The sequence below is a fragment of the Crinia signifera genome, chromosome 3 (assembly GCF_055691185.1).
Source record: "Crinia signifera chromosome 3, ASM5569118v1, whole genome shotgun sequence".
Classification (NCBI taxonomy): Eukaryota; Metazoa; Chordata; class Amphibia; order Anura; family Myobatrachidae; genus Crinia; species Crinia signifera.
In genome coordinates, this window is record NC_139219.1 from 123,422,263 (window position 1) to 123,441,114 (window position 18,852).

Genomic DNA, 18,852 nt, shown 5'->3' on the forward strand with positions numbered 1-18,852 from the left:
AGCAGGGCTCCTATTCAAGACGCGTTTCGCCGCGCTACGGCAGCTTTTTCAATTGAGGAAGCTGCCGTAGCGCGGCGAAACGCGTCTTGAATAGGAGCCCTGCTGCCGCCATCCGAACAAGTGACAGGCGCAGCAGTGGAGTGTCACTGAAGACCTTATACAGCCACCTTACTCTTTGCGGCACGTAGCTGTCGCATCTGTAGCAGAACGGACGAGACTCTCACCGATAAACAGCCTCTGCCCGCGTCAGTGTCCGGCGGCTCGTACTTGGCTGTCTGGCCGGTACAGCTGCTCTGTTACCATCTGACACAGCACGCAGGGCATTTGGCGTGCTTTCTTCCCCACATTGGGATCTGCTAAAACCATCCACCGACATATAAGACCTGTGGCTGTCGTCTTCATCGACACAGAAGTGTCGACCGCATTGGCGCATCAATTAATCTTTCTTCCGGCTATTACAGAACTGCTTGAAAATCCCTACTTTGGATTACAAATATCCTGTTGGGTTACTCTACAGCTGTTTATTACTCCTACAAAGTGCTGGCAATTTATCCCTGAATTGGGAACCAATACCTGGCTTCATATGCGCATATGAAAGAAAACCAATACACCAGGACCTGGTAACTATGTACCGCACCTTATCAGCTGCTTAATTTTGCACATGTCTTTTAATCTTTTTATGCTTATTTTTTAATTCTTACGTATACTCTTTTTTTGTACATTTTTCTGTGTTTATTGATTTAATTTAATTAATGTATGATGTATTAGCTTAATAAATTGGTCCATTTGTGTGCAAGAGGCGCCTACTAGTATCTCTTTTTTCCTGTAAATTTATTTTTGTTAGCCATTAAAAGGTATCATATTTGCTAGATTGCTATTTTGTTTTTCTCACTGAGGAACAATAAAACTTTAGTTAAACCAGTGTGTTATGGTGAGAAACCGCACCTTTTTTAGAGCGAAAACGGTGCAGTTTTCTGGGATTAGTTTTCATTTATGGACGCAGGAAAAACATAATCAATGCTAAACTGTTTTATTGGGGATAATTGAATAGCCCATCCGCAAAGCTGGCACCAGCGAACACAGACTCTGGGCAATTGCATATCCTCCTATATCAGTGGTTCCCAAACTGTGTGCCGTGGCTCCCTGGGGTGCCTTGGGACACTTGCAAGGGTGCCTTAGATTGGCGCTCCAGGAACCATTCAAATTATTTATGGTCAATGTAAAAGGCAAAACCATTGCTGGGGGCTGCCAATAACAAAATCTGTAGACAAACAGAAGCTGATCCTGTTCCTCACCCATAATTAAACCTATGTATGACATATTTACTTCATTTTTTTTACATTTCTGAATAAGAAACTTTTGGCCTAGGGGTGCCATGGGAAAAATTCTGATGCTCTAGGCAGGGTGCCGTGATTTTAAAAAGTTTGGGAACCACTGTCCTATATGATATACTGTACATTCATAAACCTCCAAATGAGGTCTATAAAGCAAAAACATACATAACTGTGACCATAAACAAGATTTGCATACCTCACTGATATAGTCCAGTAGATCAAGTGCTTTCATGAAATCATTTTCATTTGCCCTTCTGTTCTCCTGACTTATGTATAGCTGTGACATGAAAGAGGAAACATGAAGTACCACCATTATTTTTAGCCTGCAATCCATGTAACTGATATGATGCACTGGCCTTTTGTTGGTATTCTTTATCTAGTGCATCTATATTTTATTAAAGCCTATATGCCCCATTATGCCTAAAAATCTTAAGTGTGAGTATTACCAAACAAAATATATTACATAGTAAAAACACAAGTGCACTTGAGATCACATGTACCTACTGTATATGCTTAGGAAAAAAAGAAAATATATAAATAAGGTACTTGTGTACTAGCACGGCACCCAACGCATCGCAGACCATATCGCATGCGATGCGACGCGATATCGGCCAATGTTCTACGATGGCACACAATTTTAAAATTGTATGCCATTGTATATGCCATGGGATGCGATTATAAATTGTATAAGCACCCTAATGGGTGCTTACAATGCTTAAACGCACCCCCACGCCACCCCCCCAAGTATAAACGTGAACCCGAAGCGTGGCGAGCGCAGCGAGCCCGCGAGGGGCGACAGTACGCTTCCTACGACCTTTTCATACCCCCACTATCCACGTCAGCGTGGAGTTGACTTTATAAAGTGTGGCGAGCGCAGCGAGCCCCGCGGATACCTTCACAGGTATCCGCATCCCCTCGCGGGCTTCACAGGTATCCGCGTCCCCTCGCTGCGCTTCGGGCTCGGTGGCTTGCTGCGCTCGCCACACTTTATAAAATCAACTCCACGCCGACGTGGATAGTGGGGGTATGAAAAGGTCGTAGGACGCGTACCGCTGCGCTCGCCACGCTTCGGGTTCACGTTTATACTTGGGGGGGGGGGGGGGGGGGGGGGGGGGTGGCGTGGGGGTGCATTTAAGCATTGTAAGCACCCATTAGGGTGCTTACACAATTTAATATCGTATATGGGTCAAAATCGCATCAAATGCCATCGGGTGTATGGCATGCGATAAAAAAAAAAACGGGCGACTAATTATCGTGGGCACCGTGCTAGTACACAAGTACCATAAATAAATACATTCTGAAATACAGCATATCCTGCAATATTGAATCTTATAAGTGCAACTGATGTTTGAACTTTGATTTAGGCTGGCTTGGTAGTCTGCGAACATTGCAGCTTACCGAGCGCTTGAGACGCCGCCCGTCTAATTGGCCGCAAATTCTCCTCGGTAACATGCAAGTGGATGTATGACACGAACACATGCCCTTGCATGCCTCTGCTAGTATGAGAAATCTATCTGATGGTTGCCGACCATCGAATGAATTCTCCTGCCATCGCAAATAAAAGTCAATGAAAATTGGCTTTACTTTTATTTATGAGCGCTACGACGAAGACAGGGCAGATGACTGACTTCTAATGATGTCAGCCACCCATCCGCGTACCCATGGGGACACCCAGAGTTTTCATAAGGATGACCATAAAACGGTGGGCGTTCCCATGGTCCTGTGCTGTCACCGCATCCGGCCCTCCCTCCCTTCCCACAACAAACGGCCCGGCGAATGTGTAACTCAGCAAAACCGTTCTTTGCCGGGGTCTGCACACATTCGCAAATATGCGCTTGCGCAGACCCCCAAACATGGAATCAGGCCCTTTGTTTAATGCACAGAATCATCATACAATTACTTTAAGGATGTCTGTATAGGTGTTTAGGAAACAAATGCATTTCATGTATGTAGACAAAAATGACACAATGCAGAAAAATCCAATAACCAAAATACTGGTCCCAAATATTTTGGATCTGGGAGCCCCAACCTGTATTCTATAAGACTTTTATTCCCTGTTACTTAGTGGGTGCTAAATGCCAAGTGCATACCTGCCTAATAAAACAGAAGACTTAATTTTTTATTTTATTTTTAGCATGTCACAACATTTGAATTAGTATGAATTCAACAAATGACCCATTGTTAGGGAATCAAGTCATACGGCTTCTGAGTAAAATGATGTATTTGTATTCAGACACATAGGGTTTCAAAGCAGAGTTTGGTACTTGTGTATTATCACGGCACCCACATTTTCCATCGTAGGGCATTGTACAACCCAAAAATCGTGTTGCATCGCATGTGATGCGATTGGACCCGATTTTTAATCGTACAGGCACCCAGATGCCTGATTCCTATGTTAAATGCCCCCTTAGACACGATTTTTGATTGTACACCCACCCTGATGGGTAATGACTATGTTAAATCCCCCCCCCCCATTGTTAACGCCACCCCACTATCAACTCCAACCGAAGCGTCGCGAGCGCAGCGGTACGCGTCCTCCACCTTTTTATCGAGGGAACGCGGATGACTTCACATATATTCCGCATCCCCTCGCCACACTTCGGGCTCGCCACACTATATAACATCAACTCCACGCCGACGTGGATAGTGGGGGTATGAAAAGGTCGGAGGACGCGTACCGCTGCGCTCGCCACGCTTCGAGTTGGCGTTGATAGTGGGGTGGCGTTAACAATGAATGGCAGGAGGCGCATTTAACATAGTCATTACCCATCAGGGTGGGTATACAATTAAAAATCGGGTCTGGGGGGGCATTTAACATGGGAATAAGCCCAAATCGGGCATGATCGCGTCGCATGCCATTATAATGGCATGCGATGCGATATTAAAATTGTATACTCACGCCCGGGGAAAGGCTCAAATCGGGTCCCATCGCATTAATTAGTGGCATGCAATGCGTGCCGTGATAATACACAAGTACCCAGACTTCTTTATGTTCTCTGTGTAAATGTTGATCCCAGCCTCAATGCTGTATGAGCCAGGGGAATTCATCACGTGCCCATCAACTTCTTTGGAACTGCATACTGTATCCCAAGCATACCCTGTCACAATTTTTGCATGCCCTAATTGCAGAACTGTAGCAGGGCATGCTGGAATGTGTAGTTTCACAGCAGCTAGAAGGCTGTACAGTATATCCCTGCCCTTTATTATGCACTGATCACATCCATGCTGTCTGCAGCATAGCCACTATGTACAGTTATGTGCTGCTGAACTGTATAATAAAGTAGAAGAGTTATATGAAAACACGATTCTAGGTGTGGGTTCAAGTAGTTACAGTATGTGGCTGTAAACTATGAATGGGATGACCCAGGGTGGTAAAATCCTTTGAAATTAAATGACATAGAACATATTGGACTCATTAATCACGTACCTTAATTAGTTCTAATGGGGACAATACAGGCATCGAATTCAAGTCCAATTTTTTGTCTTCTAAAAGCTGTTTAGGAAGGGTCTCTTGATGAAGAAGAAAACGTTCCTCACATGCAATTTCTACAAAAGAATAATTTTTTCCTGTTTGTGAACGCAATAAATGCAGAAGGTATTTACAAAAGTAACAAAGAAATAAATGTTGCGTAATGGGGCACTTTGCTACACAAAGTAAAGATTTATCAGTATAACAAATGTTATGGTTTATTTACACCCACATGTAGGCGTTGTCCTTATTCACCTAGCATTTTGTGCTATACAGAATAGCTACTTTAAAAGCTTCACATCTTTTTTTGTGTCACAGGTTCCCGACTGCACTAAAAACGCTTTCGGAGTACATACTGGAAGGGGGACAACTCAGGGACAACTCAGGTAAAATAGACCAAGTTTACACAGGGGCCTCCAAACTGCCCTTTCTTCCTGTCAGTACAGGTACGGACAGGTCTACTGTCACCAAAGTAATGCGCCACAATTTTTTCAATTTTGACAGAATCGTATGCACCGACAGCAGACATGTCAGCAATCGTTGGCAGGTCCTTTAGTCTGGATCAGATGTCCAAACTCGCTCCTGCCTGCCCTGCATCACCGCCACCAGGTCAGGTAGAAAATTTGAGCTGTTTCCTCACAGCCACAGGTGTGGGAGAAAATGAAGGAGGAGCTGATTCCATGTCATGGTCCGCTTCAGATGACAATCTCATGACCAGCAGGTCTTTGCACCGCTGTAGACTTGTGTCTGCCGGAAACAGACACACAACATACGCTTTAAACTGAGGATCGAGCACTGTGGCCAGAATGTATTCCTCTGACTTTAAATAGACGGAGCACCCTCGTATCCTGGGCAAACATATGAAGGGCTTCATCAACATACTACATGCTTTGTGGAATCGCAATGCTTTAGCTCATCCTTCACTTTCTCCTTTTTTTCTTAAATTCTAATCAATTCACTGGGAAGAACCAGCAGTACCTTTCTTAAAGTAAGAAAAAAAAATACATTGTTTCCATCTAGCACACTGAATGTCATCAGTAACAAAGTCTTGAACACTACCATGATAATAGAATTCAGAAATATTGGTTATATTTGCGCACATGTATGATTCAAGACCCCAAGCCATCGTCAAGGCTTTTCTGTATGTTGGGGGTCCCTATTGCTGTATCAAGGTGGGGGTGCAACACCCCCCAAAAATCAGCTTAAGCAAGAATGCCCAGAGCAGCACACCAGTGAATACAATAAAGTGTTATGCGATGGGACATCACAGTGCGATGTCCTATCACATCTTATGGTGCCTATAGTGCCCTCTTCCAGCACCCAATGTGACATGCCATCTGCGATGCCACATCGGGTGCTGGAGGAGGGCTGGCGGTGGACAGCAGAGTAACATAGTCATCGGCGGCAGAATAAATAAATAAAAACAGTTTAAAACAATGGACCAAATGCGATTGCTCATGCAATTCGATAGATATTATGTGCAGCACATAATATCTATCGACGTGAGATTCGACCGGCGGGCTTGCATATCGCGTGACACATTCGATATGCATACAGTCCTTCGATTTATGGCACAGATGCAGTCGAAATCGAAGAATTGTATGCAATATCATTCTAGTGTATGGGCAGAAGAAGAAATCCCCTACAGTTCTTCATTAGCATGCTCAGTAAGTGATCTCCACCTATATGTGCAGCACAAACATGTGTAATGGTTAGCATTACTGCCTCACAGCACTGGTGTCACAGGTTAGATTCCCACCATGGCCCTAACTGTGTGGAGTTTGTATGTTCTGTATTGGGTTGCTTGCTTGGGTTTCTCCAGGGTACTTCAGTCCCCCCCCCCCCCCCCCCCCCCCAATCAATCCAAAAATATACTGGTAGGTTAATTAATTGTAGGTTCCCAACAAAACTATCCCTAGAATGTGTACAAGTACCTGTGGTAAGGAATATAGATTGTAAGCGCCCTGGCTGCAGTTGACCCCTACACCTAATCTTGAACTCCCCAAAATCATGGTAATGCTTTTGAAGGAATAATTTTTAAAAATTAATAAAATCCTTGTACCTTCTATTTTATCTTGCAGTATATTTTCTTGAAAATCAGACGCTAAGGCAGCTAATTTACTCAACCCCAACAATGTTTTTTTCTTACAGAAGTATCGGGACTCCATATTAGCCAAGGTATGCAATGTTCTGTGTGCCTGCAGAAAAGAAGGATGGGATACAGTCATTCGGTCAACAAGGGGAAGGCCGACATGCATATGAAGGTCTACAGGGACATTAGGTCGACATGAACTAGGTTGACACAGGGTTTTTACCCCCCCTTTTTTTTAGCTGACAGGTGGTATTTCATGCCCTACCATCCACTAGGGCATGGTGGGAGAAGAAAATAGTGTGCCTGAAGCATTTCAGGAATAGCGAGCCATGCGAGGGGATGCGGTGCACTTACATAGTATGAAGCAAAGTCCCTGAAGCGTGTCTGTCTGAATGCGGAAATATTAAAAAAACGCTGGGCGAATTCTTCTGCAAACTTTCACTATTTGGTAGTGCAGTTCTCCCGGAAGGTTTGCCCATTTCACCATCACCCTATCCCATATTGGAGCCAAGCACAATTAAGTTTATTATAAGGATAGTAGATGAAATTGTTGTCCTGTAGTACTGCAGCATTGTCTCCAGGGAGTGCTAGTTATCTTCTCAATAAGATGTCAGCTGTGTGTGGGAGGTGGCGCTGAGCGCAGCAGAGTGCGGTGCATGGAGCGGAGCTACCGAGAGATCTGGGTGACCAGGATGGAGGCAAGGGGCCCTGGGGGCCTGCACGGAGCAGGGTGGAAATGTCAGAATACAGGTAAGATCTCTGCTCCATGTGATGCTCTATGGGGGTTGCAGCAGGTGAAATAGCTTCTCCCACATACCCAAGTACAGTGGAGAGTGTGGCGCTAAGACCGGTCTGTCTGCTGCAGGCACAGTGCTCCATTCTGTGCTACTGGCCACATTCAGCCACCGGGTAAAAACTGTAATGGTCTGGATTCCGGGGGGCTGGCCTGGACCGTTTATATGAAGCCAGTGCCGCTTTTACCGCCTGCTACCATGGCGCCCAGTTGCAGCAGCGCCTTTGCTCATGCTTCTGAGCTGAGCTGCCTGCAAGCCCTCCTAAAGTTGAAGGTGTAATTCCATGCAGTGTCCTACCTGTGTACTGCAGTGGGATTCAGTATTAAATCCCGGCGGTCGGGATCCCGGCGTTCAGAATCCCGACCCCCGAAATCCCGACAAGGGGGGGGGACGTGGATCGCCCCCCCCCCTTTGCGGGCTCGCTGCGCTCGCCACGCAGCGGGCCCAGTGCCTCGCTACGCTCGGCACACTAATTTATTCTCCCTCCGGGGGTGTCGTGGACACCCCCAGAGGGAGAAAGTGTCGGGATTTCAGCGTCGGGATTCTGAACGCCGGGATCCCGACCACTGGGATTTACACTGTATCCCCCGCAGTGTGAGTAAGTGTAATACGGAGCAGTGTCCTGTATCTGGAGTGTAGTGCCGGCCGAGCAGTGTCCTGTATCTGGAGTGTAGTGCCGGCCGAGCAGTGTCCTGTATCTGGAGTGTACTGCGGAGCAGTGTCCTGTATCTGGAGTGTACTGCGGAGCAGTGTCCTGTATCTGGAGTGTACTGCAGAGCAGTGTCCTGTATCTGGAGTGTACTGCAGAGCAGTGTCCTGTATCTGGAGTGTACTGCAGAGCAGTGTCCTGTATCTGGAGTGTACTGCAGAGCAGTGTCCTGTATCTGGAGTGTAGTGAGAAGCAGTGTCCTGTATCTGGAGTGTAGTGAGAAGCAGTGTCCTGTATCTGGAGTGTAGTGAGAAGCAGTGTCCTGTATCTGGAGTGTAGTGAGAAGCAGTGTCCTGTATCTGGAGTGTAGTGAGAAGCAGTGTCCTGTATCTGGAGTGTAGTGAGAAGCAGTGTCCTGTATCTGGAGTGTAGTGAGAAGCAGTGTCCTGTATCTGGAGTGTAGTGAGAAGCAGTGTCCTGTATCTGGAGTGTAGTGAGAAGCAGTGTCCTGTATCTGGAGTGTAGTGAGAAGCAGTGTCCTGTATCTGGAGTGTAGTGAGAAGCAGTGTCCTGTATCTGGAGTGTAGTGAGAAGCAGTGTCCTGTATCTGGAGTGTAGTGAGAAGCAGTGTCCTGTATCTGGAGTGTAGTGAGAAGCAGTGTCCTGTATCTGGAGTGTAGTGAGGAGCAGTGTCCTGTATCTGGAGTGTAGTGAGGAGCAGAGTCCTGTATCTGGAGTGTAGTGAGGAGCAGTGTCCTGTATCTGGAGTGTAGTGAGGAGCAGTGTCCTGTATCTGGAGTGTAGTGAGAAGCAGTGTCCTGTATCTGGAGTGTAGTGAGAAGCAGTGTCCTGTATCTGGAGTGTAGTGAGAAGCAGTGTCCTGTATCTGGAGTGTAGTGAGAAGCAGTGTCCTGTATCTGGAGTGTAGTGAGAAGCAGTGTCCTGTATCTGGAGTGTAGTGAGAAGCAGTGTCCTGTATCTGGAGTGTAGTGAGAAGCAGTGTCCTGTATCTGGAGTGTAGTGAGAAGCAGTGTCCTGTATCTGGAGTGTAGTGAGGAGCAGTGTCCTGTATCTGGAGTGTAGTGAGGAGCAGAGTCCTGTATCTGGAGTGTAGTGAGGAGCAGTGTCCTGTATCTGGAGTGTAGTAAGGAGCAGTGTCCTGGGGACATATAGTTGGGTAGCAGGGGGCATAGAGTGGGGTGGCTGGGGCAGGGTGTGTGTGATTTGTAGCAGAGGGCACACTGTTCGCAGCATTTCACAAGGAATAAACACAAAATAAGCACCGGATACATATCCTAAAAAATGTAAAAAAAGCATCTTAATTTTTATATTAAAACGTAGAAAGTTTAAAGATAAAATGCAATGAGTGAAATGTTTTGTGCCCACTAGCACAATTAAATGTGTTTCTCTGGTTTGAACTTTTCCAATCAGGAGTTGACTTATATCTAGAGCTGCTTCCGACCTTTATCGCCACCTGGGCTCAAAGAAGAATGGAAGTTTGAGACAGAGGACATAGCTGTCAGAATACCCTGGTAAAATTAAATACTGGGATCCTGCAATAGTGAGGAAGTGGTGGTTTTTGTTAATAGTACTAGAGAAAGGAAACATTTAAAAAAATAATCTTGGGACTGAAGTAAAACACCAGGAGTTAAACTGGAAATTAACAAGTGTTGGGTTCTAAAGTGACTGGAGGAGATGTGAGACAATATTATTGGTAGAAGAATTTAGTGTTAAATATACAACCAAAAAGTATACTATAAAGAGTGCTGACGCCAGACCTACATGCCTCTCATCACCCCCTTACTCCATTGCACAGATCCAAATGCCTGTTTACCTTTTCAAAGTCTTGGCTGTTGATTTCATGTAACCAACTAAGATGGTCATGTGCTTGCAAGAAAGATGCCAACTGTCCATGCTGTGAAACTGGTTGAGACAAAAGCTTTCCACGCTTTCCTTTTTCCAAATACCATCGGAACAAGAAATCTGAAAAATTCTGATTTGTAAAGGAAAAATACATATATTAAAATAGCAATACATATAAGATCAGAACATTCTGTAATATTTGACATTTGTAAATTCTAGTATTACAGGAAATACAGATTTTGCACCAGGCACATCTTGTCTCATGACAAATTTAGACTAGGTGGAGGAGACACACCTGTACGTGCTTATGTTTTACTTTATTCTAAGGGCAGTATTCAATGAGTATATTCGCAATGTGCAGCGAATCCTGTTTAGGATTCGCTGCACAGTCGCCGTGTTCCGGAGGGCTGGAGCCTTTGCTGCCAGCCCTCGCTGACACACTATTCAATACCGCAGGGGCCCGCTGCCCCTGATGGCGAATGTTAACCCCTGCGGCAGACGACGCAGGGAGCCAGGGAACGGCAGGGAGATGGAAGATGGGGGAAATAAAATTCCTGATTTTTTTTACACCAAATTAAAAAAAAAAAAAAATTTAAGTTCACATTCCACTTCACCATGAAAAGATGGCAATTGCTACATGGTGACACACGGCAAAAATTACTTTGTATTCAATGAGAAGTTGGCAAATTGCTTTCTCTTACAGCGAATCACATTGAAAAACCACAGCGAGTTGCAGAGACTATCAGACGGTGAATTGTCCGTCATTCACTGTTTGCAGATGCTGAAAAGTGCACGTTGAATGCAGTGATTCACTTTCTGACACAAAAAATCACCTTCCAAAGTGAAAATAACACAAACATGGCGAATTGGCCTCACTAAATACTGCCCATAGTGTTCATGAGCTGCCAGCATCGCAGTCCGCAGCTAAGGAAGTAACACCACTGGTTCTGGTAGTAGCCGACTACTGGTCAGTGAGGTAATTTCAGGTCAGCACAAGCAGTAGCAATTTGGAAGACTGTAGAACTCAGTTTAACCCTTTGAGTGCCAATATCTGTTCAAAATGCCAGCATCGCTCACATATAAATGCAAAGAATCCTTTTTGAGAATCTGAATAGAGGGTCTGTATAATGAAAGGCGGGTCTCCAAGTCAGGAGTGTCAAATGACTCAAAAATCCTTGTCCATTATCAGAAACATAACATTTTCATATCACTCTACCAAAAGTGGTTTGGATTTATTCTAGTGCTGGTTATAGAATTCACAGGGCATGCAAATACTCTATTTCAATATTTATCTATTTTAATTAACTCACTTTTTAGGTTTTAGGTTAGGACTAAGTTCATTGTCATGGCAAAGACAGATTTTGCAATTGCAATTCATCTGATCACTGTTCATGACATTCTGGAGTATATGAAAATTGGGTACTTATGTAGTATCTGGGTGTCCGATTTAGAAATCGGATCGCATCGCATGCGACCAAATCGTATGCGATGCGATGGTCAAGATTTTTCCATACGATTCAATGTTAAAATGGTTTGAGCCCATTTTAACATAGAATTCAATGGGAAAAAGAGGTCCTTTTCCTTTCCCCACTATCCAAGTGGGCATGGAGTTGGATATAAACCTGTGGCGAGCGTAGCGAGCCACCGAGCCCGAAGCGTGGCGAGGGGCCACAGAATAATTTTTAAGAAATATGCGTCCGCTCGCCACGCTATATAAAATCAACTCTATGCCCACTTGGATAGTGGGGAAATGAACAGGACCTTCTTAACATTGAATCCTATGCAAAATCACATCGAATCGCATTGCATCTGATTGTATGCCTTAAGGTAAGGCATACAATCACAAAATCGGCAGCCCAGATATTTACATAAGTACCGAAAATTGTCATAAAAAGTGAGGCAGCAAACTTTGAGAAAGTTAATATTTGTTTAATTCGCAAAACTTTTGGTCATGGCTATAAACAGTGATACTTCAGAGATCTATAATCACTTTTTGATGGTAACAACTGCATCATAACGATTGCCAGATTACAGAATGTGAATTACTAAGAACCAAACTTGTGTTTAATTGTAAGCGCACTACACCCCATTTTAGAAAAAGGGATTTTTGTAAGAACTTACCATTCGAATCCCTTTCTCTGATATGGTCCTGGTGACACAGCTCAACATTGGGATGTAGGAGGGTACGTAGGAGGCAGGCACCTATCCTAAAGCTTTTGGAGGGTAGGCTCCTCCCTCTGCATCCCAGACTCTTCAGTACAATCTTTCAAAACCACTGGAATACATTAACTCAGTACAAACGCCTGCACATATTATATGAACTTTATAATATAAATTTTAACTTTTTAACCCTATATAACATGAAACATCATGAACACTGGCATACTTACTGAGCGTAAGGGAGGGATCGCTGTGTCACCAGGACCATATCAGAGAAAGGGATTTGAACGGTAAGTTCTTACAAAAATCCTTTTTTCTCTTTCAATGGTCATGGTGACACAGCTCAACATTGGGACATTCAAGAGCCTGTTCTTTGGGAGGGTACGCTCAGGTCTGCAGCTCTCTTCACTGCTCGCCCGAATGATGCGTCCTCCGATGCGAACTCATGGAACCTATAGAATTTGGCAAAAGTGTGAACAGATGACCAAGTGGCGGCCCTGCAATCCTGCTCAGCTGTGGCCCCATGTCGAACCACCCAAGAGGTGGCGACCGACCTGGTGGTATGCGCGTTGATCCTGGCCGGAACAGGCCTACCAACCTTAGTATATGCAAAGGCAATGACAGAACGCAACCTAGCAATGGTCATCTTAGACGCAGGCCAACCAATCTTGTGCCCATCATACAAGACTAGCAAAGAATCAGTCTTCCTGACACCTTTCACCCTGTCCACATAAATGCGCAAGGCGTGCACAACGTCCAAATTTCTCAATTTGTCCCTTCTCCTGGAACCCTCTAGGGGTTGAAACACAGGCAGAACTAGCTCTTGATTCAAATGAAAAGCAGAGACTACTTTGGGAAAGAATTGGGGTACTATCCGAAGAACAGCCCTGTCATCATGAAAAATAAGAAAGGGAGATTTGCAGGACAATGATCCCAACTCCGATACTCTCTTTGCAGAGGCAACAGCCAACAAAAAAAAACAAAAACAAGTTTCCATGTAAGGAATTTAAGGTCAGCCGACCTTAACGTCTCAAAAGGTGCCCTTTGGAGACACTTCAGTACCAGTGATAAATCCCATGGAGCCACTGGTTGCTTGTAGGGAGGTTTCAATCTGGAAACCCCTTGCAGGAAAGTCTGCACCTCCGGTAACAACGCTATCCTCTTCTGGAAATAAATTGACAGAGCCGAGATCTGTACCTTGATGAGACTGAAGGCTTAGACCAGACGAGAAACCATCCTGCAAAAACTCAAGTAACTTTGAAAGTCGAAATTGAGATGTATGCGACTTCTGCCTTTCACACCACCTAATATAGGTCTTCCAGACCCTATAATAGTTAGCCGAAGACACCGACTTCCTAGCCTTTACCATGGTGTTTACCACAGCCTCTGAGAAACCCTTGTTCTTTAAGATGGCGGTCTCAATAGCCAAGCTGTCAAATTTAGCCGAGCTAAATCCAGGTGGAAGAAAGGCACTTGGCTTAACAGATAGACGCCACGAGTCCACAGACAATCTCTGATCCCTCGAGTACAAGGACCTCCTTGGCCAATCCGGAGCTATTAGAATCACTGGGATTCCTTGGGATTGGATTATTTTCAGAACTCTCGCCAGCATTGGAAACTGTGGGAAAACATAAAGCAGATTCCCCTCCCAGGGGATAGTCATTGCATCCACTGCTTCGGCCAATGGATCTCTTGTCCTGGCATAACAACTGGGTACTTGATGATTGAACCTGTATGCCATAAGGTCCACATCCGGAGTTCCCCACTTCACTGCAATCTGGTGAAACACCTGAGTTCAGACTCCATTCCCCTTCGAGAAGCTCCTAACTGCTCAGGAAATCGGCCTCGACATTCTCCACCCCGGGGATGAATATCGCTGATAATGCTGGAACCTTTTGCTCAGCCCACAAGAAGATCCGGGAAACTTCCCACATAGCCAGTCTGCTGCGTGGGCCTCCCTGATGATTCAGGTACGCCACAGTCCATCTGAATCCGCAATGGGAGACCCTGCAATCTTTCTCCTGCCAGGGATATCACCTTCCACACAGCCCGCAGTTCCAGGATATTGATCGGTAAGGCTGACTCCTCCGAAGTTCACAAGCCCTGAAGCCGTAGGTCCAGAGCAACTGCCCCCCAGCCCCTGAGACTGGAGTCGGTAGTGACTACCAAGCCAGTCCCAGGACTGCAGAGACAGACCCCACTGAAGGGAATCCACTTCCATCCACCATTTCAGGGAAGACCGGGTTTCTGGAGACAGCAATATGCGCTCTGACCTCATAGTCTGAGTATTCCCTGACCAAGATGTCAGAATGTTCCACTGGAATACTCGAGAGTGGAACCTGGCAAACTGTAGCGTCTCGAAAGTCGCCACCATTTTCCCCAGCGGCTTGAGACACCTGCAAACCGATGGACTTGGAGGCCCCAGAATCTCCCGAACCAAGAAGGATTTTTCCCTGGCCTTTGTCTCTGGTAGAAATACCCGATGTAGATGGGTATCCAGGACGACCCCCAGGAACTGGATTCTCTGTGACGGCACAAGCTGAGACTTTTGTAAATTTAAAAGCCAACCGTGAACTTGCAAAAACCTGATGGCTTCTTCCAAGTGTTTCTGCAAGATCTCCACCGACTCTGCTTTGAACAGCAGGTCGTCCAGATACGGAATCACAGTGATTCCCCTCAGTCGGTTAGCAGCCACCATCACAGACATCATTTTGGTGAATACCCTTGGTGCTGTTGCCAGACCAAAGGGCAACGCGCCTGGAATTGAAAATGCAGGTTTCCTATAGCAAACCTCAGGAGAACCTGATGTTCCGGGTGGATAGAAACATGAAGATATGCGTCCTGGTCTAAGCTTAGCAGCACAGACCCCAGAGATTTCATCTTGAAAGCCAGAGGACTGCTGAGATGATGACATAGGTCTAGGGGAAGATACCAAGACATCACTCTGTCTGTCCAGCAATTGCACTAAGGCATTTACAGACCTGCCCAGGGCACTGGCCCACAGTGTCTCCGATTGCTCTACCCTCTGGGGTTCACTACCCATGGGTCTCACACCAACGCAAGTAATACACAAGCCCCCCTTAGCCATCTGTCCAGGGGCAAATTCTAGTGTACACACACTACAAGCACACAATGCATTTTGAGCTCCCTCCCCAAAGCCACAGACTGCTGCTCAGACATGATGCAAAAAGTAACACATTTACAGTGCACAATGCACAGGCGTTAAATACAGAGCCAATGCACAACAGTAACTTATCTGTCTGAAGCTTTCAGAAGTGGGGAAAACGATGCCCAGGAAATCCAAACACTCTGCCAGAATCTGTCAGCCAGTTTAGCTCCGCTGCAAGCGTCTTCCGAATGGCGCCAAACAAAGTGAGGGAAGAGACCAAGCCCCTGCTGCTGCGGGGTCCATGGCTTTTGGCGCCAACCACCCCCAGACAGCCTCTCCCACTGCTGAATCTCCAAGTTCCAGTGTCTCCCCCTCTGCTGGGGACCACTTAAAACATGCCTGTAACACACTGCTGTCCTCTCACACAGGAGCTCAGTGTGTAAGCTCCGCAGAAAATGGCCGCTGCCATCACGGAGCGCCTGTCCCCCATGACCCCCACCTAGCGTGAAGCCGGTTTCAGAGTGCTCCGGAGCCCAGGCAGCTTCTTAAGAGAAGCTGTAAGCGCCGCACAGGGAGACCAGACAGTGCCTCCCCTGTGCGCAGTGAGCTGACAGGACGCGCTTCTGTCAGCTCCTGCTGCGCTGTCAGTGTGAGGATTCAATAAGAATCCTCACACTGTGCCTACCTAGCTAGTGTAAAAGTTAATAAAATAAAAAACTCCTAACTAACTCTAATCTTTCGGCTGCTCCTGCAGCCCTTTAGAATAGCACCCACTCCAGTGGGCACCTAACACGAACTGGAGAGTCTGGGATGCAGAGGGAGGAGCCGACCCTCCAAAAGCTTTAGGATAGGTGCCTGGCTCCTATGGACCCTCCTACATCCCAATATTGAGCTGTGTCACCAGGACCATTGAAAGAGAAATAGGTGTTTATTGTTACATTTTGCAGCTTTTGAGGAGCATCAATCTTAAGAGGCTAACTGGCAAATTAAGTTTACATCAATATTTTCAAGTATAAAAAAAACCCTGAAACAATTCCATACACCACAAGGGATACACACCTGATCTGCAAACTGAGTCATGTATCGTTGCAGTCTATTCTGGTTGTCAGTACTTTCACATATTTGCACCAAGATATCAAAATCACAGAACTTCTCAGCAAGACTAGATGCCCACTGATGCTGTCCCAAAGTCACTACAGAATAATAAAAATATATAGATATATAAAACAATGCACTTTAAATAACTGGACATATATCTTGCATTTAAGCATTAGCATGTATCTCCATAACCACAGTATCACATGGAGAAATCTACCACACTTTGGAACAATTCACTTACAAAAAGGAGTTAAGAGATCTGATCTCTTTTGTGCATACTCTTCTTCCAAAATTCTGTATCTTTCTTGGTCAGTAGGTCGATCCACAGACTTCAACTGAGTGACATAATCCTCAAGATAATAATTTAACAGTGCCACCAGCTGTTCAATAAGATCCATACGGAGTCTGGAATCAGCTTGAGGGTAGACTTTCTTCAAAATGATATTGTGCTGACGGATGATTACTGTACGGATGCCGGAAGGTCCACTGGAAGCTGCAGATATAAGAATAAGTTATACGTTACCAGGATGTAGGCAACTTTAAATCTGTACTGATTTTTATATTACAAAGTCCACAGTATTAAAAAGTAGCCACCTCCAGATGTTCCTCAAAAATCCCATGAAGTTGCAAACTGTTACGAGAAAGTAAAGAGGAATGATGCTAAAGTCCGTACACAAAGTGCACCTCTTCACAACAATTTTACATACCTGTCCATGGAATATACTCCGGTTCTTTATCGGTGTGTTCATGGTTATAAAGAGAGCTTTTATTCCGTCGGTAATGACAAGCGACATGCAGCATATCCTAAAAATGACAAAAAGGTTTTGATTATGCAACTTTTTTCTTTTAATATTAGGTTCCATGTTATATGTATTTGTAGAAAGCAAAAAAAAAATTAAATACCACCACAAAAACACCCACATTTTGAAAATCTTAATCTTGTAATCACTGTACTAGGCCAATTATGGAGAACCTTGGCACTCCAGCTGTTACACTACACATCCCAGCAGGTCTGCAACAGTTTCAGTAGGGGCAAATTATCAGAACTGCAGTGCATGCTGGGATGTGTAGTCCAACAACAGCTGGAGAGACAGGTTCATCACTGTACTAGGCCTTACAATTAACACACATTTCAATATAAAAAATAAAATAATGAACAGTCACATACACTCTTTTGCTTCATACACACTAGACTATTCCAGTGGCTCCCAATATAGTTAACTATATTGGCAGCGCTGAAGCAGAACGACACTGAACGAACACACTGGATGTCACTTGTCCCCCGCTCCGTACATGCAGTCGCTGACTATATTGAGATTGAGCTGCATGTACAGACGACAGATGACACGCAGCTATACACATCATTAACAATATTGACTTTACACAGTGGACAATATATATATGCAATATCGTTAATATCAATATCCTCCATTTCATTGACTATATATAGCCCAGTATGTACCCAGCTTAAGGGGTAGATTTACTATAGCTTCTGCATATGAAATGAAGTAATGTTGCCTATAGCAACCAATCATATTGTCTTTTTGTGTATCATTTCTCCATTGCATCCTAGAAAATGAAAGAGAATCTGTGATTGGTTGCTATGGGCAACATCACTTTTTTTTAGAAGCTTTAATAAATTTACCCCTAAAAGAGCACATAGCTAACTAGTATATAACCCTTTGTGTGCCAATAACCATGGCTGTCCAATGCTTACATAACTGCAGCAACCATCATTAAAAACCAAGGGCAACAGAAACAATCAAGCCCTTTAGGGGTAGATGTATCAAACCTTGAAGAGTGAAAGAACTAACCAATCACCTCCTGTCATTTTACAAATGTGGCCTGTTTAATGACAGTTAAAAAATCTTTCCAAGATTTAATAAATCTCCACCTCATTGAGACGAGAGAAATATCAGCCATAGGAATTCTCACAAGTTGAATACATGCAGTGCATCATCACAATTAATTTACTTTAGGGGCTGGCACCCATAAAAGAAAAAAAGGCCTCATCCCTCATATTAATTTACTTGGGGGAGCAGAGCAGGCGGCAGGTGGGTGTGACGTCGGGCAGTGAAGGTGCTTGTGTGCTGCCGGGAGTGGGTGGCGAGAGGACTCTGGCAGCGGAGGTACACGGTGCGGCCTGCGCAGCCTGACCTTTGTCCAAGTCACGCTGCGCAGGCCGCACACCGGGGTCGGGAACAGCCGAGATCAGGCGATGCCCGGCATTAGACTGCGCAAGCATAGTCTAATCTCAAAATTGAAATCCAAGACATTCTGGGAC

At 45.1% G+C, this 18,852-nt stretch overlaps 1 protein-coding gene across 1 annotated transcript in view; it reads right to left on the reverse strand.

Moving 5' to 3' along the window:
* NUP133 (nucleoporin 133) overlaps nt 1-18,852 on the reverse strand; it is a 167,659-nt gene that overhangs the window by 19,782 nt on the left and 129,025 nt on the right. The window contains exons 17-23 of the mRNA XM_083176459.1: nt 17,276-17,372; nt 16,810-17,061; nt 16,530-16,663; nt 10,173-10,331; nt 6,866-7,001; nt 4,762-4,880; nt 1,531-1,611 (exon numbers count right to left, since the gene is read on the reverse strand). Coding sequence (XP_083032585.1) covers nt 1,531-1,611; nt 4,762-4,880; nt 6,866-7,001; nt 10,173-10,331; nt 16,530-16,663; nt 16,810-17,061; nt 17,276-17,372 — 978 coding nt within the window. The remainder of the gene's footprint in view (nt 1-1,530; nt 1,612-4,761; nt 4,881-6,865; nt 7,002-10,172; nt 10,332-16,529; nt 16,664-16,809; nt 17,062-17,275; nt 17,373-18,852) is intronic.